This window comes from Gadus morhua, chromosome 12 (assembly GCF_902167405.1).
Source record: "Gadus morhua chromosome 12, gadMor3.0, whole genome shotgun sequence".
Classification (NCBI taxonomy): Eukaryota; Metazoa; Chordata; class Actinopteri; order Gadiformes; family Gadidae; genus Gadus; species Gadus morhua.
In genome coordinates, this window is record NC_044059.1 from 3,749,875 (window position 1) to 3,763,754 (window position 13,880).

The window sequence follows — 13,880 nt, forward strand, 5'->3', positions numbered from 1 at the left end:
CAGTGAACAACAGCAATAACTTAACTTCTTCAGCGACTGTGGGTACAATGACAAAGAGAGCTCTATATGAACAGGAGTCTGTAAGTGGGAAGATACCCAATTTGTCGAGAGAGAAAGAAAAGATTGGGACTTTGGGCCAACAACTGTGTAAACATACAATGTAACAGCTGATTGAAACAAACGGCGGAGTGGCGCTCAACCATTGTCCTGTAGAACACTAATTTACAGTTCTTTAAAATAGATTTGTTCCTTTTGTTCATATTTTAGGATTAGGTCACATCAAGGTGTTAACGCTTTCCTCTATGAATGGGGTTACTGGATATGTTGCACGCCGTCACTCATCCCGTGTTTTCCTCGCTCCTTACCCCATGGCCCCTCAAGGACCCTCCATCATACTGAACCCTGTGATGCGCAAAGCGGTATTGCTTGGCACTTGCAAGAACCAAGCAGCTCATGCTCGTCCAGAGCCAAACACAGAGATAGGAGGCTTTCAGATCAGTACCGAGGAAGGGCTCAAGCATTCTAGAAATATAATATAGCAAGTAAAATAAAATGAAAAAGGTACAAAACTGAACAAAACAAAAACGACATTTGACCAAATAATATAGACGATAAAAATGTAACAGACAAAACTACCGTGGCGGGTGCAAGCCGTCTACGTCGTAATACTGCGAAACGTTCCCACCCGCCTTCAAAACAAACAAACCAAACAAGCAATAAACACCAAAAACAAGCCTCCCAAATAAATGTAACGCTACAACACATTCACAACAACGAGCAGGGTTGAAATGGATGGTCCGTGGCTCCGGAAGACGGCTTTGACCGTGTGCTCCAGCCCGTGGGCTGCTGCTGTGCTCAAAGCGGCCCAATGAAGAGATCAGAGGCTCTGTCATGCAGACTCACTGGTCGCTCACTTTGTCTCTTTCACAGCTTTAAAGTCATTAGTGTTTACAACGCGCGAGTGCGTGTGTGTGTTGAATGAAGCGATTTGATAAGAAGAAAACAGACTGAAATGGAAATGCTATCACAACAATGGAAAAGCTTAGCCTAGTTCCCGGGGTTATGCTACTAATATAAAACCAACTAATACGTAACCAAAGCAACCATTGCCCCTGCTAAACTCTGCACGAGTACCTGACATGGGAGGCGTAAGAACTCTGCATTAAAATATAGATGACACGTCAGAGAGGCTGTTTCTGCTGGAATTCTTTGAGAATCAGAGCCCTTTTGTGTATGATACAGCCATCAAATAGGCTTGTGTGTGTGTGAGCACAGAAAGTTGGCAAATTAAACCTGTGAGCAATGGTCACCAAGAATGTGAAAAGTGTACATTAAACAATGTCAAAATAAAGAAGAAAGCACATCTAACTCCAGTCCAACAGGTTGGTCCAGTGAGTGTGTATTTTTTTTCGTGAGTGTGTATTTTTTTTCGTGTGAGTGTGTATTTCTTGTGTGTGTGTGAGTGTGTATTTCTTGTGTGTGTGTGTGTGTATTTCTTGTGTGTGTGTGTATTTCTTGTGTGTGTGTATTTCTTGTGTGTGTGTGTGTGTGTGTATTTCTTGTGTGTGTGTGTGTATTTCTTGTGTGTGTGTGTGTGTGTGTATTGCTTGTGTGTGTGTGTATGTGTGTGTGTGTGTGTGTGTATTTCTTGTGTGTGTGTGTGTGTGTGTGTGTGTGTGTGTGTGTGTGTGTGTGTGTGTGTGTGTGTGTGTGTGTGTGTGTGTGCAGGGTCCAGCTCCTCTATTTCTGTCGACACTCTTATTTCTTAGGAGCAAGGTATCAGTAAGATGAAACGAAAACAACAACAACAAAGAAAAGGTTCCCTCCCTCATTTCTGCCCATCACCCGGAGCGGGGCCGTGTGGGGGTGAGGAACAGGAGTCCAAAACGCTTCCACTCCACGTGCTCACAGGGGCTAGGAAGGAGGGGAGGGCAGAGAACAGAGAGCTGCTGGAGAGCCAGAGAGGGCAACAGAAGAAGTAGTGGTACAGGTCCTTGTTCAGTAGTTGAATACAGCCATGTCGGCCGCACTCGTCTCACAGACACGTGGCGTTGGGGAGGAGGGGGACAGGAAGGGACGGTCTCTGGTTAAGGCAGTGGTGGCGGGAGACGATTGCAGAGAGGCCGGCACAAGATTGGCAGGGAAAGGGGGAGGGAGTTTTTGTTGGAGAGGGGCGGGGTGGGGGGGGGGTGTGGACTGGACGCAGGGTTGTGGCGGTGGGGACTCATGGCAGTGAACTACTCCCACTACTGAGACAACAGTTCTCGTCCTCCCACTCCTCCGCTTGCTTTTTGTTCATCCTAGGGGGCTGTCTTCTAGTCCTGCACCTCCTGCTGCTGGCTTTTCATCACAGGGGGACTTACTCCTCCTCCTCTTCCTGCTCCTCGACCACCATCATTTTTGTCGGTCACTCAAATGACATCAGATTGGCTGGCACCTGTGTTGGGCACGGAAGAGAGTATGGTTTGTTTCTCTATGTGTGTGCACGTGCGTGCAGGCGTGCTTGCGTGTCTTTACACCTACCTGCTGCCTGTTGCTCTGACAAGCCGTGCTCAGATATTTGAACCACATGAGGGCATTGGTTCGAGTTCCTGCCTGATACTTGTAGGTGTTACCTGGGCAAGGGAAAGGAAACTCAGTCAGAGGAAACCTCAATCTGTCACCCAGGGGAAGGTATATCACCACCATGACTCACTCAGAAATTATAATCCGGTGGAGCCTTGTGCACAACCGATACGTTTCACAGTGCAGAGTCAATGGGTGAGAAGAGCACTGAACAATGAAGAGCCGAGTACTGAAGAAGCAGACATAGTTGGCACCCAGAGGCGGAGTGGCCACCGGACGATCGAGAGATTTGTCGCCCGGCCGGCCGGCCAGCGCGGTCAGGTAGACCGGCCCGCACTTGTGAGCGGCCGCGAAGCGTCTGCAAGCCGTCCCTGAGCATAATTTATTCCCCGTCAAGACGCCATGAAAATCTCCGAAATTAACAATACATGTCTCGAGAACATCCAACCAATATTTATACCACTTGCTTACTCTCTATGTCTCATTCATGTTTTTTTTTTAATATCTTTTTTTTTTACTTAATTTAATTCTTCATTATTCAGGCGTTACAGAACTTTCATAGCCATAAATAAATAATACGAAATACAGTTTACTTTAATTTGTTTGTTCTTGAATTGACGTAGAATGGAGCAAAGACTCATGGGATTGGGAAATGCGTTTATCCAATAAACAGCTTGCAGGTCAAGTCCACTTTCGGAAATGTAGGGGGATTTATGAGCGGCCCCACGTCTAATGGCATGACCCTAAAGACACGTCAGACAGAGAAGGCGAGCAAGTTCGGGGTTGCTTGCTTTTGTTTACCGGCGTTGCTATGGTTACCGGTCTTGTAAGGAAGTGCGCCAATTCTCGGAGTGCCAATTCTCTTCCACACAGAGCAGAACTGTGGCCTATTTTACACATTTTTATTTTCTTAATTATAATTATATCATTATTTTTTACCGATTTTTTTGTTATTACTGAAAAACAAACAAAAAAAAACGTTGTTGGCGGGGGGGGGGGGGGGGGGGGGGGGGGAGGGCCGGACCGGGGAGGATTCTCCCGGTGGCTATTAGTGTCCACCTCCGCCCCTGTTGGCACCCAATGAAGACGTTGTGCACCCATGTTGAAAAGAAACGATGTATTTGTGTCCCTCCGTGTGTGTGTGTGTGTGCGCGCCTCTGTGTGTGTGTATGTGTTAAAATGTGTGTGTGTGCCTCCGCACGTGTGTGTGCCTCCGCACGTGTGTGTACCTCTGCACGCGCGCGCGCGCACACACACACACACACACACACACACACACACACACACACACACACACACACACACACACACACACACACACACACACACACACACACACACACACACACACACACACACACACACACACACGTTTAGTATATGCTACAGGTGAACCTTCTACGATGCCGCAATTTTATTGGTTCGCTATCTGGGGATATTGGGCAATATCCCATGATTGAGATCTCAAACTCTGGAAATTGTGGCAAAATGTCCTGCTTTGCAAGTGTTTCAGAGGAAAAAATACAATAAATTCAACAAAAAAACATCCCTAGAAACTCAACAAAATAAACAAAATAAGGTATTTTCTAGGTGAAATTAGCTTTTTATTTTTAAAACAGTGACGTAATGGGGAATGCGCATAACGGTCGACTCGTCACGCTAGGGGGGTAACGATACATGTATATTCGTATTGACCGAATCGGTATGGACGTCACGGTTCGGTGCATGGAATAGGTTAAAGAGCTCAAGCAATGTCCAAACTTAAAACTATTTAAAAAGAGGTTAAAGGAAATGATTCTCAGAGGGTACAATGAGGAATCTGTTGGATTTTCATTGGGTGTTGATTTTTTATTATTATTGTTTTTTATTATCTTTTGGGGAATTTGGGGAATTATAGTTTTGATACTAAAATATATCAGTAGTGAGATGATATATATATTTTCATGAATGTTTTTTATTTATTTTCTTTATTTTTATTTTTTGAGAAATGTGTAAGGAATTATAGTTTGATATGAACTAGAGCTGTCAGTTAAACGCGTTATTAACGGCGTTAACGCAAACCAAATGTAACGGCGCTAAAAAATGTATCGCGCGATTAACGCAGTCATTTTATTAAAAGAAAATAAATACTTTTTTTTTTTTTTTTTTTCTTTGGCTCAAAACAAAGAAGCAGTAGTTCTGCTATGTTCAAATGACATTTGTTCAAAGCAGTCGTTTAATTGCACTATAGGCTCTTTTTTTGTATCGTCCTGTTTTGATCAGTATATGCCAATGTTATTATCAATAAAAAATAATTTGCACAAGGCAAGCCGATGCACTTCACCATGTTGATAAGAGAATTAAAATGAGAAGAATTATGGGACAAAAAAATCAAGGGATATTTAGCATAGAAATATAATTTGCGATTAATCGCGATTAATCGTGAGTTAACTATGACATTAATGCGATTAATCACGATTAAATATTTTAATCGCTTGACAGCTCTAATATGAACATATCATACATTTTATTTTTAGAAAATTAGATATTTGGATACGTTAAAAAAATAATATATATATCTAGTTAATTAGATATTAATAATAATAAATGAAAATGTTATCAATAATATTGTTGACCTTTGTTGATCTTTGTTCATTGTGCGCATTCTTCTTTTTCCTTGGATTTATTAGCAGGCTACACTGTGTCAGGCTGCACAAACCCCCCTAACATAAGGATACTGTCGGTGGTGGAAACGCGAGCCGTAGCTGAGCCGAGCCGAATCGCACCTTCACTACTCCAAGCCGCATCGAACTGACCCGCACCCTCCGGTGGAAATGCGCCAAAATTCTGTGTACTTTCATAAATAAGACATGCTGCATTTTCAGTTTTATAACTGATTCTTATTTTGTTTGCAAGTTACGGATGTAGTCTGGAGATGATGTGGTGTACATATTGTTTACTGTTTACATCTTAGATTACACAGTTCAGGCTGTTGCAGCTAGCTTAGGGGAGAGACTGTTGGACACTAGGTGGTACAACCTGAGACATGCACAATAAAAAAGAATTGCCTTCTGCATTTTTGTTTTTTCTTTTCCCTTCATTGTACAGAACTCGTACCGAACCGTGATGTCTGAACCGAGGTATGAACCGAACCGTGACTTCAGTATACCGTTAAACCCCTACGTCACGCTAATAAAAAATAATAAAAAAGTGTTATCTTGTTTATTTTTGGAGTGTTCACGTGTAGTATATACTAAAACAATAATTCAACTCCGGCTGCGTGAATAGTGGGGAATAGCTATTCCCCACTATTCCCGTTGCCTTCGGCGGATGTTTGTTTGCTTGTTTGTGTGCTTGTGTATGTGCCCTACCGTTCTCCGAGTCCGTCAGGAGGAAGATGTCAGGGTGCTCTGGGTCGTCTGTCATCATGGCCATCAGACCAACCACACACACGGTTTTACTAGACGTCGACTTGAACTGCAGCGGGACGAGAGAATGGAAGGGAACAGACTCAGTTGATTTCCCGGCTCTCTGCTTTGCCTTGCATCTGCGTTCAAGCCCAGGAAGGCCAGACTGGCGTTTCCTTTGTTTTCAGGCTTAGACAGAGCAAAGTGCGAAGGAACTTGCGGATGCCACAAGGTTCTCATTAGCCCGTGAGTGACACACAGGACTGCAATGATGTCATGGCTTCCATTATTCAATGAATGCTACCATCTGTCTATCCCCTGCTGGGCCTATACCCCCCTTTCCCGGTCCACAATCCCCCTACTTAACGCCACCTAGCCCTCCACTTATTTATATCCATTTAGGTCCTGCACCCTCTCCCTCCATAAGCTTCTGGGTCGATTGAGGACACACACACACACACACACACACACACACACACACACACACACACACACACACACACACACACACACACACACACACACACACACACACACACACACACACACACACACACGTAAATGTAGAACTAGAACCAAGTCAAAGTCTAAAGTGCATTTGCTTGGGTTTCTGCTGGGAGTCGTAGGTGTAGTGATGATGTGGGGTTGAACTTGGATCAGCAACAAAGTCATTATCCTGCACTCGGGTGTGAGTGACAGCGTGTGCTACTCACGTGCTTCCTCTCAGTGGCCTTGAGGGATTTGGCAGGGTAGAAGTAGAGCTGTGCGCCGCAGAGAGCCACCCAGTACTTTGTCCAAGAGGCAACCTGCAGTGATAGGGGGGAGGGGGGGGGGGGGGGTTAGAGAGAGGTGGATGACACAAGAGGCCTCAGGTAAAACTTACATTGTAGTCAATGGTGGGATCCAAATATGCAAATGCTAATCAACGCTAAGCCGCTGCGGACTCCGTGGCATGCACTCAAGCGGCTCTCCTAGTCCAACGCCGGTGGAAAGCAGTTTGTTATATCTTGAAACCCTCAACTAAACGACAAAGAGACAGAAATACATTACCAAGGCCCTGAGAGGAAATGACAAAGAGCAAAAAGAAACCACATGTTTGGTGGTGAGGGGAAGAAATTAAATGATTCCTGGCTCCTTTGGACGCATGATTAGAGAATGAAGGGTAACAGCCTGGGTTTGATTTAAAGTTTGTCATCGATAGCATTTTAATAAATATGTCGGCATGAATTTTGACACTGGCTGCATCTTTACTTCACTCTGTTTGAAGGCCTGGTACTAGAGCAGGTGTGTGTGTGTGTGCAGTCGTGTGTGTGTGTGTGTGTGTGTGTGTGTGTGTGTGTGTGTGTGTGTGTGTGTGTGTGTGTGTGTGTGTGTGTGTGTGTGTGTGTGTGTGCGCGCGCGTGTCTCACCGTGGGTTTCTTGCCTTCCTTGAGGACTGTCTTGCGTCTCAAGACCCCCTGGACCGTCGCTGCTCCTGGATACAAGTGGACAGCCAGCTCCTCAGACTCTGCAGAGCTGCAGCAAGGGAAAAACAGAGTCATGTTGTAACTCACAAGCATGTAACCACAGATCTCCTTGGTTACCCTTTTACGCACACACCAAAATATAACATAACAGTGTCGTCCGGACGCAATCTGCAGAGCCCCTCTCGCCAATAACAGAGAACCTTGATTTGACTCCTGCTCTATAAAGTTCAGATGTGACCAAATATTATTTTAAAGCGAGTTTTCTGTGGGCTTGGTGCTCACGAGAAGCGCAGTGGCGTTCAGATTGGGTCCGTCTGGGGGAACGGAGAGAAGTAATTCCTGTGCTTAAAACACCACATAATGAAGCCCACTGGGGGGGGGGGAGAAAGAAAGAAAGAAAGAAAGAAAGAAAGAAAGAAAGAAAGAAAGAAAGAAAGAAAGAAAGAAAGAAAGAAAGAAAGAAAGAAAGAAAGAAAGAAAGAAAGAAAGAAAGAAAGAAAGAAAGAAAGAAAGAAAGAAAGAAAGAAAGAAAGAAAGAAAGAAAGAAAGAATGAAAGAAAGAAAGAAAGAAAGAAAGAAAGAAAATAACCATCATGGTCGCCTTAATACGGAACATCCATGGGAACTGGCTGGCTCACCTCGGACCTCAGACTCTTCTTGAGCCCAGGCCATGAGATGAGGAAGAGGAGTGTGATGCTATGCTCCGTTTCCAAGAACGCGTGAGGCCGGCTTGGCCGACGATGGATCTCACTATTTTTATTTAAAATATTTTGGAACCCCTCACAAAAAAGAATGCGAGTTTGTGTGTCTGTGTGTGCGTGTGCGTGTAAGAGAGCTGGCACATGCATGCACATGTGTCTCGAGGAAGAGGCGAGCCCGGGGAGAGATTGATGGTTAGCAGAGCAAGAGCACTAAGAGACTATGATCCTCAGCCACCTGTAATGACCCAATACTTTCCAATCACACACACACACACACACACACACACACACACACACACACACACACACACACACACACACACACACACACACACACACACACACACACACACACACACACACACCGCCCCCCCCACAGTCAGCAGGGGGGCTCGAGGGCAGGGATAGAGGCCGAGAGAGGGTTTTAGTTGGTACTGGTCGGGTTGGCTATACCTGCTGGCCCTGAGGACGCCTCTGTAGGAGATGCGGGCCACGCGGGTCACTGGGCCCAGAGAGTGATAGAAGCGAGTCCTGTTCAGAATGGGATAGGGGTAGGGAGGGGGGCACGGTACACTGATAAGTGTGAGGATCTTTGGTGTGGGCTCAGCCACACCTTTTCTTGGCCAAGATGATGTTAAGGCTGGATGGAGTGACAGGGCTTTGTGTGCTTGCGTGTTGTAAGAGGGGTCTCTAATGGAAGAGACCCTTTTTCGCAGACGCTACGCCATCATTGGACAAAACACTGGCATTGGCTCATTGCGCTAATTAGGAGTCTGCTACTTATATGGAGCAGGGCACGCGTAGTAAACTAATGCTATAGTTTAGTCGATGAACCGTGCTACATACAAAAGGGCAAACCCATACTTGCTGTTATGAGGGGGATCAACGATTGTCTTACGATGACGCTTCTGTGAAAACCGTCCATAAGAAAAAAATAAACAAAATTAATAAAATGTTGGGGGAGGGGGGAGTGGGTGTTTTTGGGGAGGAGGGCTAGGATGGTTTTCAGGCTGGGTGGGTTCCGGGCATGGGACTATGTATCAGAAGCGGTGGGGCTTGGCGGGGCCCATGGACACAGTGGGACTAAGGGCCGGGGGACGTCAGCGCTCGGATCACACAGTGTGGCGTCTTCCTGCCTAGGGCGAGCGGACAGCGTGGAGTGTGACGGCGGGACAGCCCACATGGCAAGAGCCAATGACGGCGTAGCTTAGGGAGCGTGCCTTTGTTCACTCATGCTAGCACTAGGATGACACCAGGGATTCACAAACCATGTCAGTCACAACAGGGATAGCGGTTGCTCTATTAACACGCATCTTTGAAGATATTTATATGGTCGTCGTTAAGATTAGCTTCAGTTAGCTTTGGCTGATGTTAATGTTTTAATAAATAGCTTCAACTTGTGGGGATCTGTCTGGAAGGTCTTACCTCTCAAAAGCTGGCCACGACATCTCCTCACTGAGCTCGGAGCCTTCACTGCTTCCTAAAAACAGGAAAATTATATGAAAGGCGATGTGAGGGAGTAACATTTTCTCCTGCACTAATCAGGGTCTGCCTTCTCGAAGTTTGCCGCCTGTACAACTAATCAGACCGTACCATCTGGTTGATGAGAAGAGAAGGGAAAATGGGATTCTTTTTGACCATTGTATTTCTGTATTTTGGTCTGGCCATGACAAAATGGAGAATGGTCTTACAGAATAGATCTGTGGGGATAACAGTGTGAAGGGTCTTACAATATAGATATGTGATAGTAATGGTCATGCATTATTGGATCTGTGGTAGAAATGGCCTTACAGTGTACATCTGTGGTGGTAATAGTCTTGCAGTAGATCTGTGGTGGTTATGGGCTGACTGTGTAGTTCTGTGGTGGTGGGGGTGCTTGGTGTAGCAGTCTTACCCAGGGAGATGCCGCTGGACAGGGTGGAGCTCTCCGCCTGACCTCGGGTGGGGGTGTGGCTCTCCATAACACTGTCGTCCAAGAGGTGGCGGGAGCCCGCGTTGGGGAAGGTGGCGCTCTTGAACTCCACCGTGTTCATCTTGTGGATGAAGCTGTCCGGACAGGGGGAGACATGGTGAGTCCTGGGGTTCTGCAGTGCAGATGTACGCATTTCACTCCGTGGGAGCATGAGGTCATGTTCACACCAGAGATTTGGCATGGTTTAATGGACTTTGTTTCACATGTGGTCATTTGTCTTATATGATCGTAAATATAGTAATGGATGCCATTTCCTCAGTTACTTAAATAATTCCCCAGTTTCGAGAGAAAAGGGGTAAAGACCTATGTTTTTGCCATTCTCCTCGAACCCCATCAACTTTTTTGGACTTTGCTGTCCGCGAGAAAGTTTGGCTTTTCGGACACTTATTGTATAATGCCATGGTGAGTGTGGATTGTGATGCTCTGTCTGAGCAGAGATTTATTTAATGTCTGTGTCTGAGCGAGGATTAGGCTTCCCGGACAACTATAGCATAACGCTACGGTGTGTGGAAGGATTTCATACACAACATTGCTTATTATAACACTCATAACTGTAACAGAATGACGGTACTAAAATAGTATCATAAAGTTGCCGTAGGTTGTAACCATGGGGATAACACAACCCCCCCTTTCCTAAAACACTCATTTTAGTAAATCACAGTGTTAGAATTCCACCTAGAATTCATTGCGATTAACAGACTATTGATTTGTTTAATGCACTGTGGTGCCTGCTGTATATAAAAAACGGTATTTATAAAGCAATTGCTGAGCTGCGACAGTGTATCATTTAATACAAATAAACAGATTTCAGTCCAGCAAATTGTGCAGCCATAGTAAGGCCTGATCGGTGACCGGGACGTGTACTGACTTGTAGCCCAGGCTGTGGCTCTTCCTGTGGCTGTAGGGCAGCAGGTTGCGGGGCGAGGGGGGTGTGGCCGAGACCTTGGCGCCCTCGGGGGCTATTGTTCCCTTGCGGCCACAGAGAGGCGAGGAGGACACCTCCTGACCTGGTGGGGAGGAAACAAGGGAACAAACACCTTGTGAGTTCACCTTCAGTGGCTCATTTTGCCTCAATCGACCACAGATCCTCCATAGGAAGAAACACAACAACGTACGCTCATTCCAAATCTGTGTCTTACCAACAAGGTCCTCTTTGGAGATGTGAGCGCGTGGTGTGGTGGTGGCTGGCTCAATCTTCAGGGACAGCCTACAGACAGGAGATAACCTTGGGTCAGCTAGTTAAGGTTTATAGCCAGTGCTTGAATCCTCTTTGTTGAACACGGGGACCCTGGGACATCGCTTAATGCATCCCAAAACACAGGCTCTTAAGCAAACTCTCTGCCAATTAGTGTGGATAATGAATCTCTTTTTCTCTTTCTAAACAAAACTTTTTATAACTTCAAATTTAAAACCCTATGAAAGCGTGTTACAAGGCGACACCCCATGGATTCTGCACGACTAGTGTTGCTCAATGGAAAAAAACAACTATGGACTTAGGTGTCGTCTGCATTGAACACGTGAGACCGTACCAGTTTTCTTTACAGTGTGCCTAGCAGGAAATCTGCCTCATGGATTATTGCAGTCAGGGCACGTGAAAAGGTAGCCCCTCCTTTTCACGTACACAGGACACTACCCGCAAACCGTAACTGATCAACAGGCACACACGCATTCACACATCTGTTAATGTTGAGTATGACGCACGGTGCAGGCGTCTCGTCATGAGACATAGCGATCACAAACGACAAAACCCTTAAGTTACTTGCATGTAAACATCCTCGCAATCGGTCAGTTATCAGCCGATATGCTCCATAACCCATTCTCTGCCGTTAAGTTAACCCATACATTTTGCGGGACACAAACAGACACTGACAGCCACACCCACTTCCTGGGTCCCCAAACATTTTGAATCCCGGGCAACACGAGCACCTGGAAATGCAACACTTCATTGCCTGATTGGGATGCAGGAAAATGACTGTTCGTAAGGGGGAGGGGGGCGTTATTTGCACTATGTTTAATTATTACAGTATTTTGCATTTTGCCACAGTGAAGTTCATAATCAAAATTTGAACTGTTAAAGGTTGGGTATGGAATTCTCTTTTTTTGGCCATTTTTGCAAAATTACTTGAAATCCTTATCATGACCCACTTACAGCCACTGCAAGCTTCTGTTTGTTGTTATCCTGCAGTAGCTACTGGAGCTAGCTAACTAGCTAATGGCTCGCTCTCGTGCATCTGTGTTTGCGCTCGTGCATGATTGCACGTCCATGTACTTGGAATGGGTCAGAGTCAGCGTTGAAGGAGAGGGGGTAGGACCATTTGAGTTTTGTGTTTTCAAAATCTGCTGGCGTTTCGCAAATCCCATACCCAACCTTTAAGATGTGTAATGAAGTGTGTGGTTGAATATGATTTCATTATTAAATATAAATGTATTATGGTACTTGGGTCTGTGAACCCCTATGGTAGTTGGTATCTACCAATTTAGTCAATTGGTTGGCTTTATTCAAGTCCGGTATTTTCTGCTTTCGAGGAGGGTTGGTGGAGGCAGAGTGAGACGGCTTGCTGTGAGGCTTGTACATGTTCTGGAATTCTCATGTTATTAGAACTTGGCTAGTGAGCAACCCTCTGGTTTATTTTTGGTTTGTTTATGAAAGTATTTTTTTGGGCTTTTGCTATTTCACTTTTTCAAGCACGGTAAATAAATCAGTTTTTCCACCTAACATATGCTGCTGGCTGAATTCTTGTGGCCTACTCAAGGACTTCATTGCGTCCTAACTGCTACATCCCGCAGTGGAAGTGAGTCGGGAGGCTCTTTTTCACAGTGCGTCTTACTTGTAGTTGTCATCTTCCACAAACTTCTGCAGCTCCTCGATATATCTGACCGAGTTGAGATACTTCTGGACGTGAGGCAACACTGGTGTGTCTGGGGATACAGGGCAAGGAGCAGCAGAAGCTAGTGTTACTCAATGCAATGTAGTCTGTAGGCTAAATACCTCAGTGCAGAGTACCGGATTCAGTAGGTTTGCACTCCAAACCGAGTAACTGTATAACATCATATGGCAAGCCATCTGTGATGTGCATATTTGAATATTTTCATAAGGTAACCATAAAACCATTAGAACAGGACAATTTTATAACCAGAGAGCTTGAATCAGCTTGCACTTCATTAAGGAAAGGCTGTTACCGTTTTTATGAGTGTGTTTTTATGTGCTTGTGTTTTTACACGTGTGCGTGTAAAAACGGGTGTATACATTTGCGCGTATCAAAGCTCACCGCAGATGCAGGATCTCTGCAGATCTGATATGATCCTAAGGATATTGTTCATCAGGTTGGACCTCTGTTCGTTCTCCAGGATACTGCCGGTGGAGGGGTAGGCGGAGTCAATGTAGGTCAGGTCAGACAGGTACATACCTAGAACAAATAGGAAGAACAGAGGGAACCTTAAGGAAAGTGTTACCCATACAGTAAGGGAGCGTAGACGTAGGTGGACAGTGCTAGCAACAATTCATGAATTCACTCATCATCTCAAGTATGATCACGCCACTTAACTCTTGACCCCTTCAAGACCACTGGATTCAGATATATTTGCATAAAAGGACTTTAGTCAATGCAGATGCTGTGCTGTTCTCGGTCTTTAACTTTAACTCTTTAAATCAACCGGCCTAAGAAGTGATACATCATGTTGACAGGAGACACACTACCGCCTCTGAATGACAATATGATCATGTTGAAACTCCAACTTGTGGCTACGGGCCCCATCTTGCATCCGGCGCAATTGACTTTCTACACTGACG

General features: G+C 45.3%; 1 protein-coding gene across 3 annotated transcripts in view; it reads right to left on the reverse strand.

Annotated features, from left to right (window-relative positions):
- Nucleotides 1-1,655: 1,655 nt before the first annotated feature.
- Nucleotides 1,656-13,880, reverse strand: part of ralgps2 (Ral GEF with PH domain and SH3 binding motif 2) — a 72,631-nt gene continuing 60,406 nt past the window's right edge. For 2 of the 3 annotated variants that reach the window (XM_030372701.1, XM_030372702.1), the window contains exons 10-21: nt 13,360-13,497; nt 12,919-13,009; nt 11,230-11,297; nt 10,959-11,097; nt 10,013-10,164; nt 9,544-9,598; nt 8,572-8,649; nt 7,361-7,466; nt 6,665-6,757; nt 5,916-6,021; nt 2,524-2,615; nt 1,656-2,437 (exon numbers count right to left, since the gene is read on the reverse strand). In XM_030372701.1, the coding sequence (XP_030228561.1) occupies nt 2,408-2,437; nt 2,524-2,615; nt 5,916-6,021; nt 6,665-6,757; nt 7,361-7,466; nt 8,572-8,649; nt 9,544-9,598; nt 10,013-10,164; nt 10,959-11,097; nt 11,230-11,297; nt 12,919-13,009; nt 13,360-13,497 (1,148 nt within the window). In that variant the 3' untranslated portion in view covers nt 1,656-2,407. The remainder of the gene's footprint in view (nt 2,438-2,523; nt 2,616-5,915; nt 6,022-6,664; nt 6,758-7,360; nt 7,467-8,571; nt 8,650-9,543; nt 9,599-10,012; nt 10,165-10,958; nt 11,098-11,229; nt 11,298-12,918; nt 13,010-13,359; nt 13,498-13,880) is intronic. The other variant, XM_030372703.1, reaches the window with a different exon arrangement.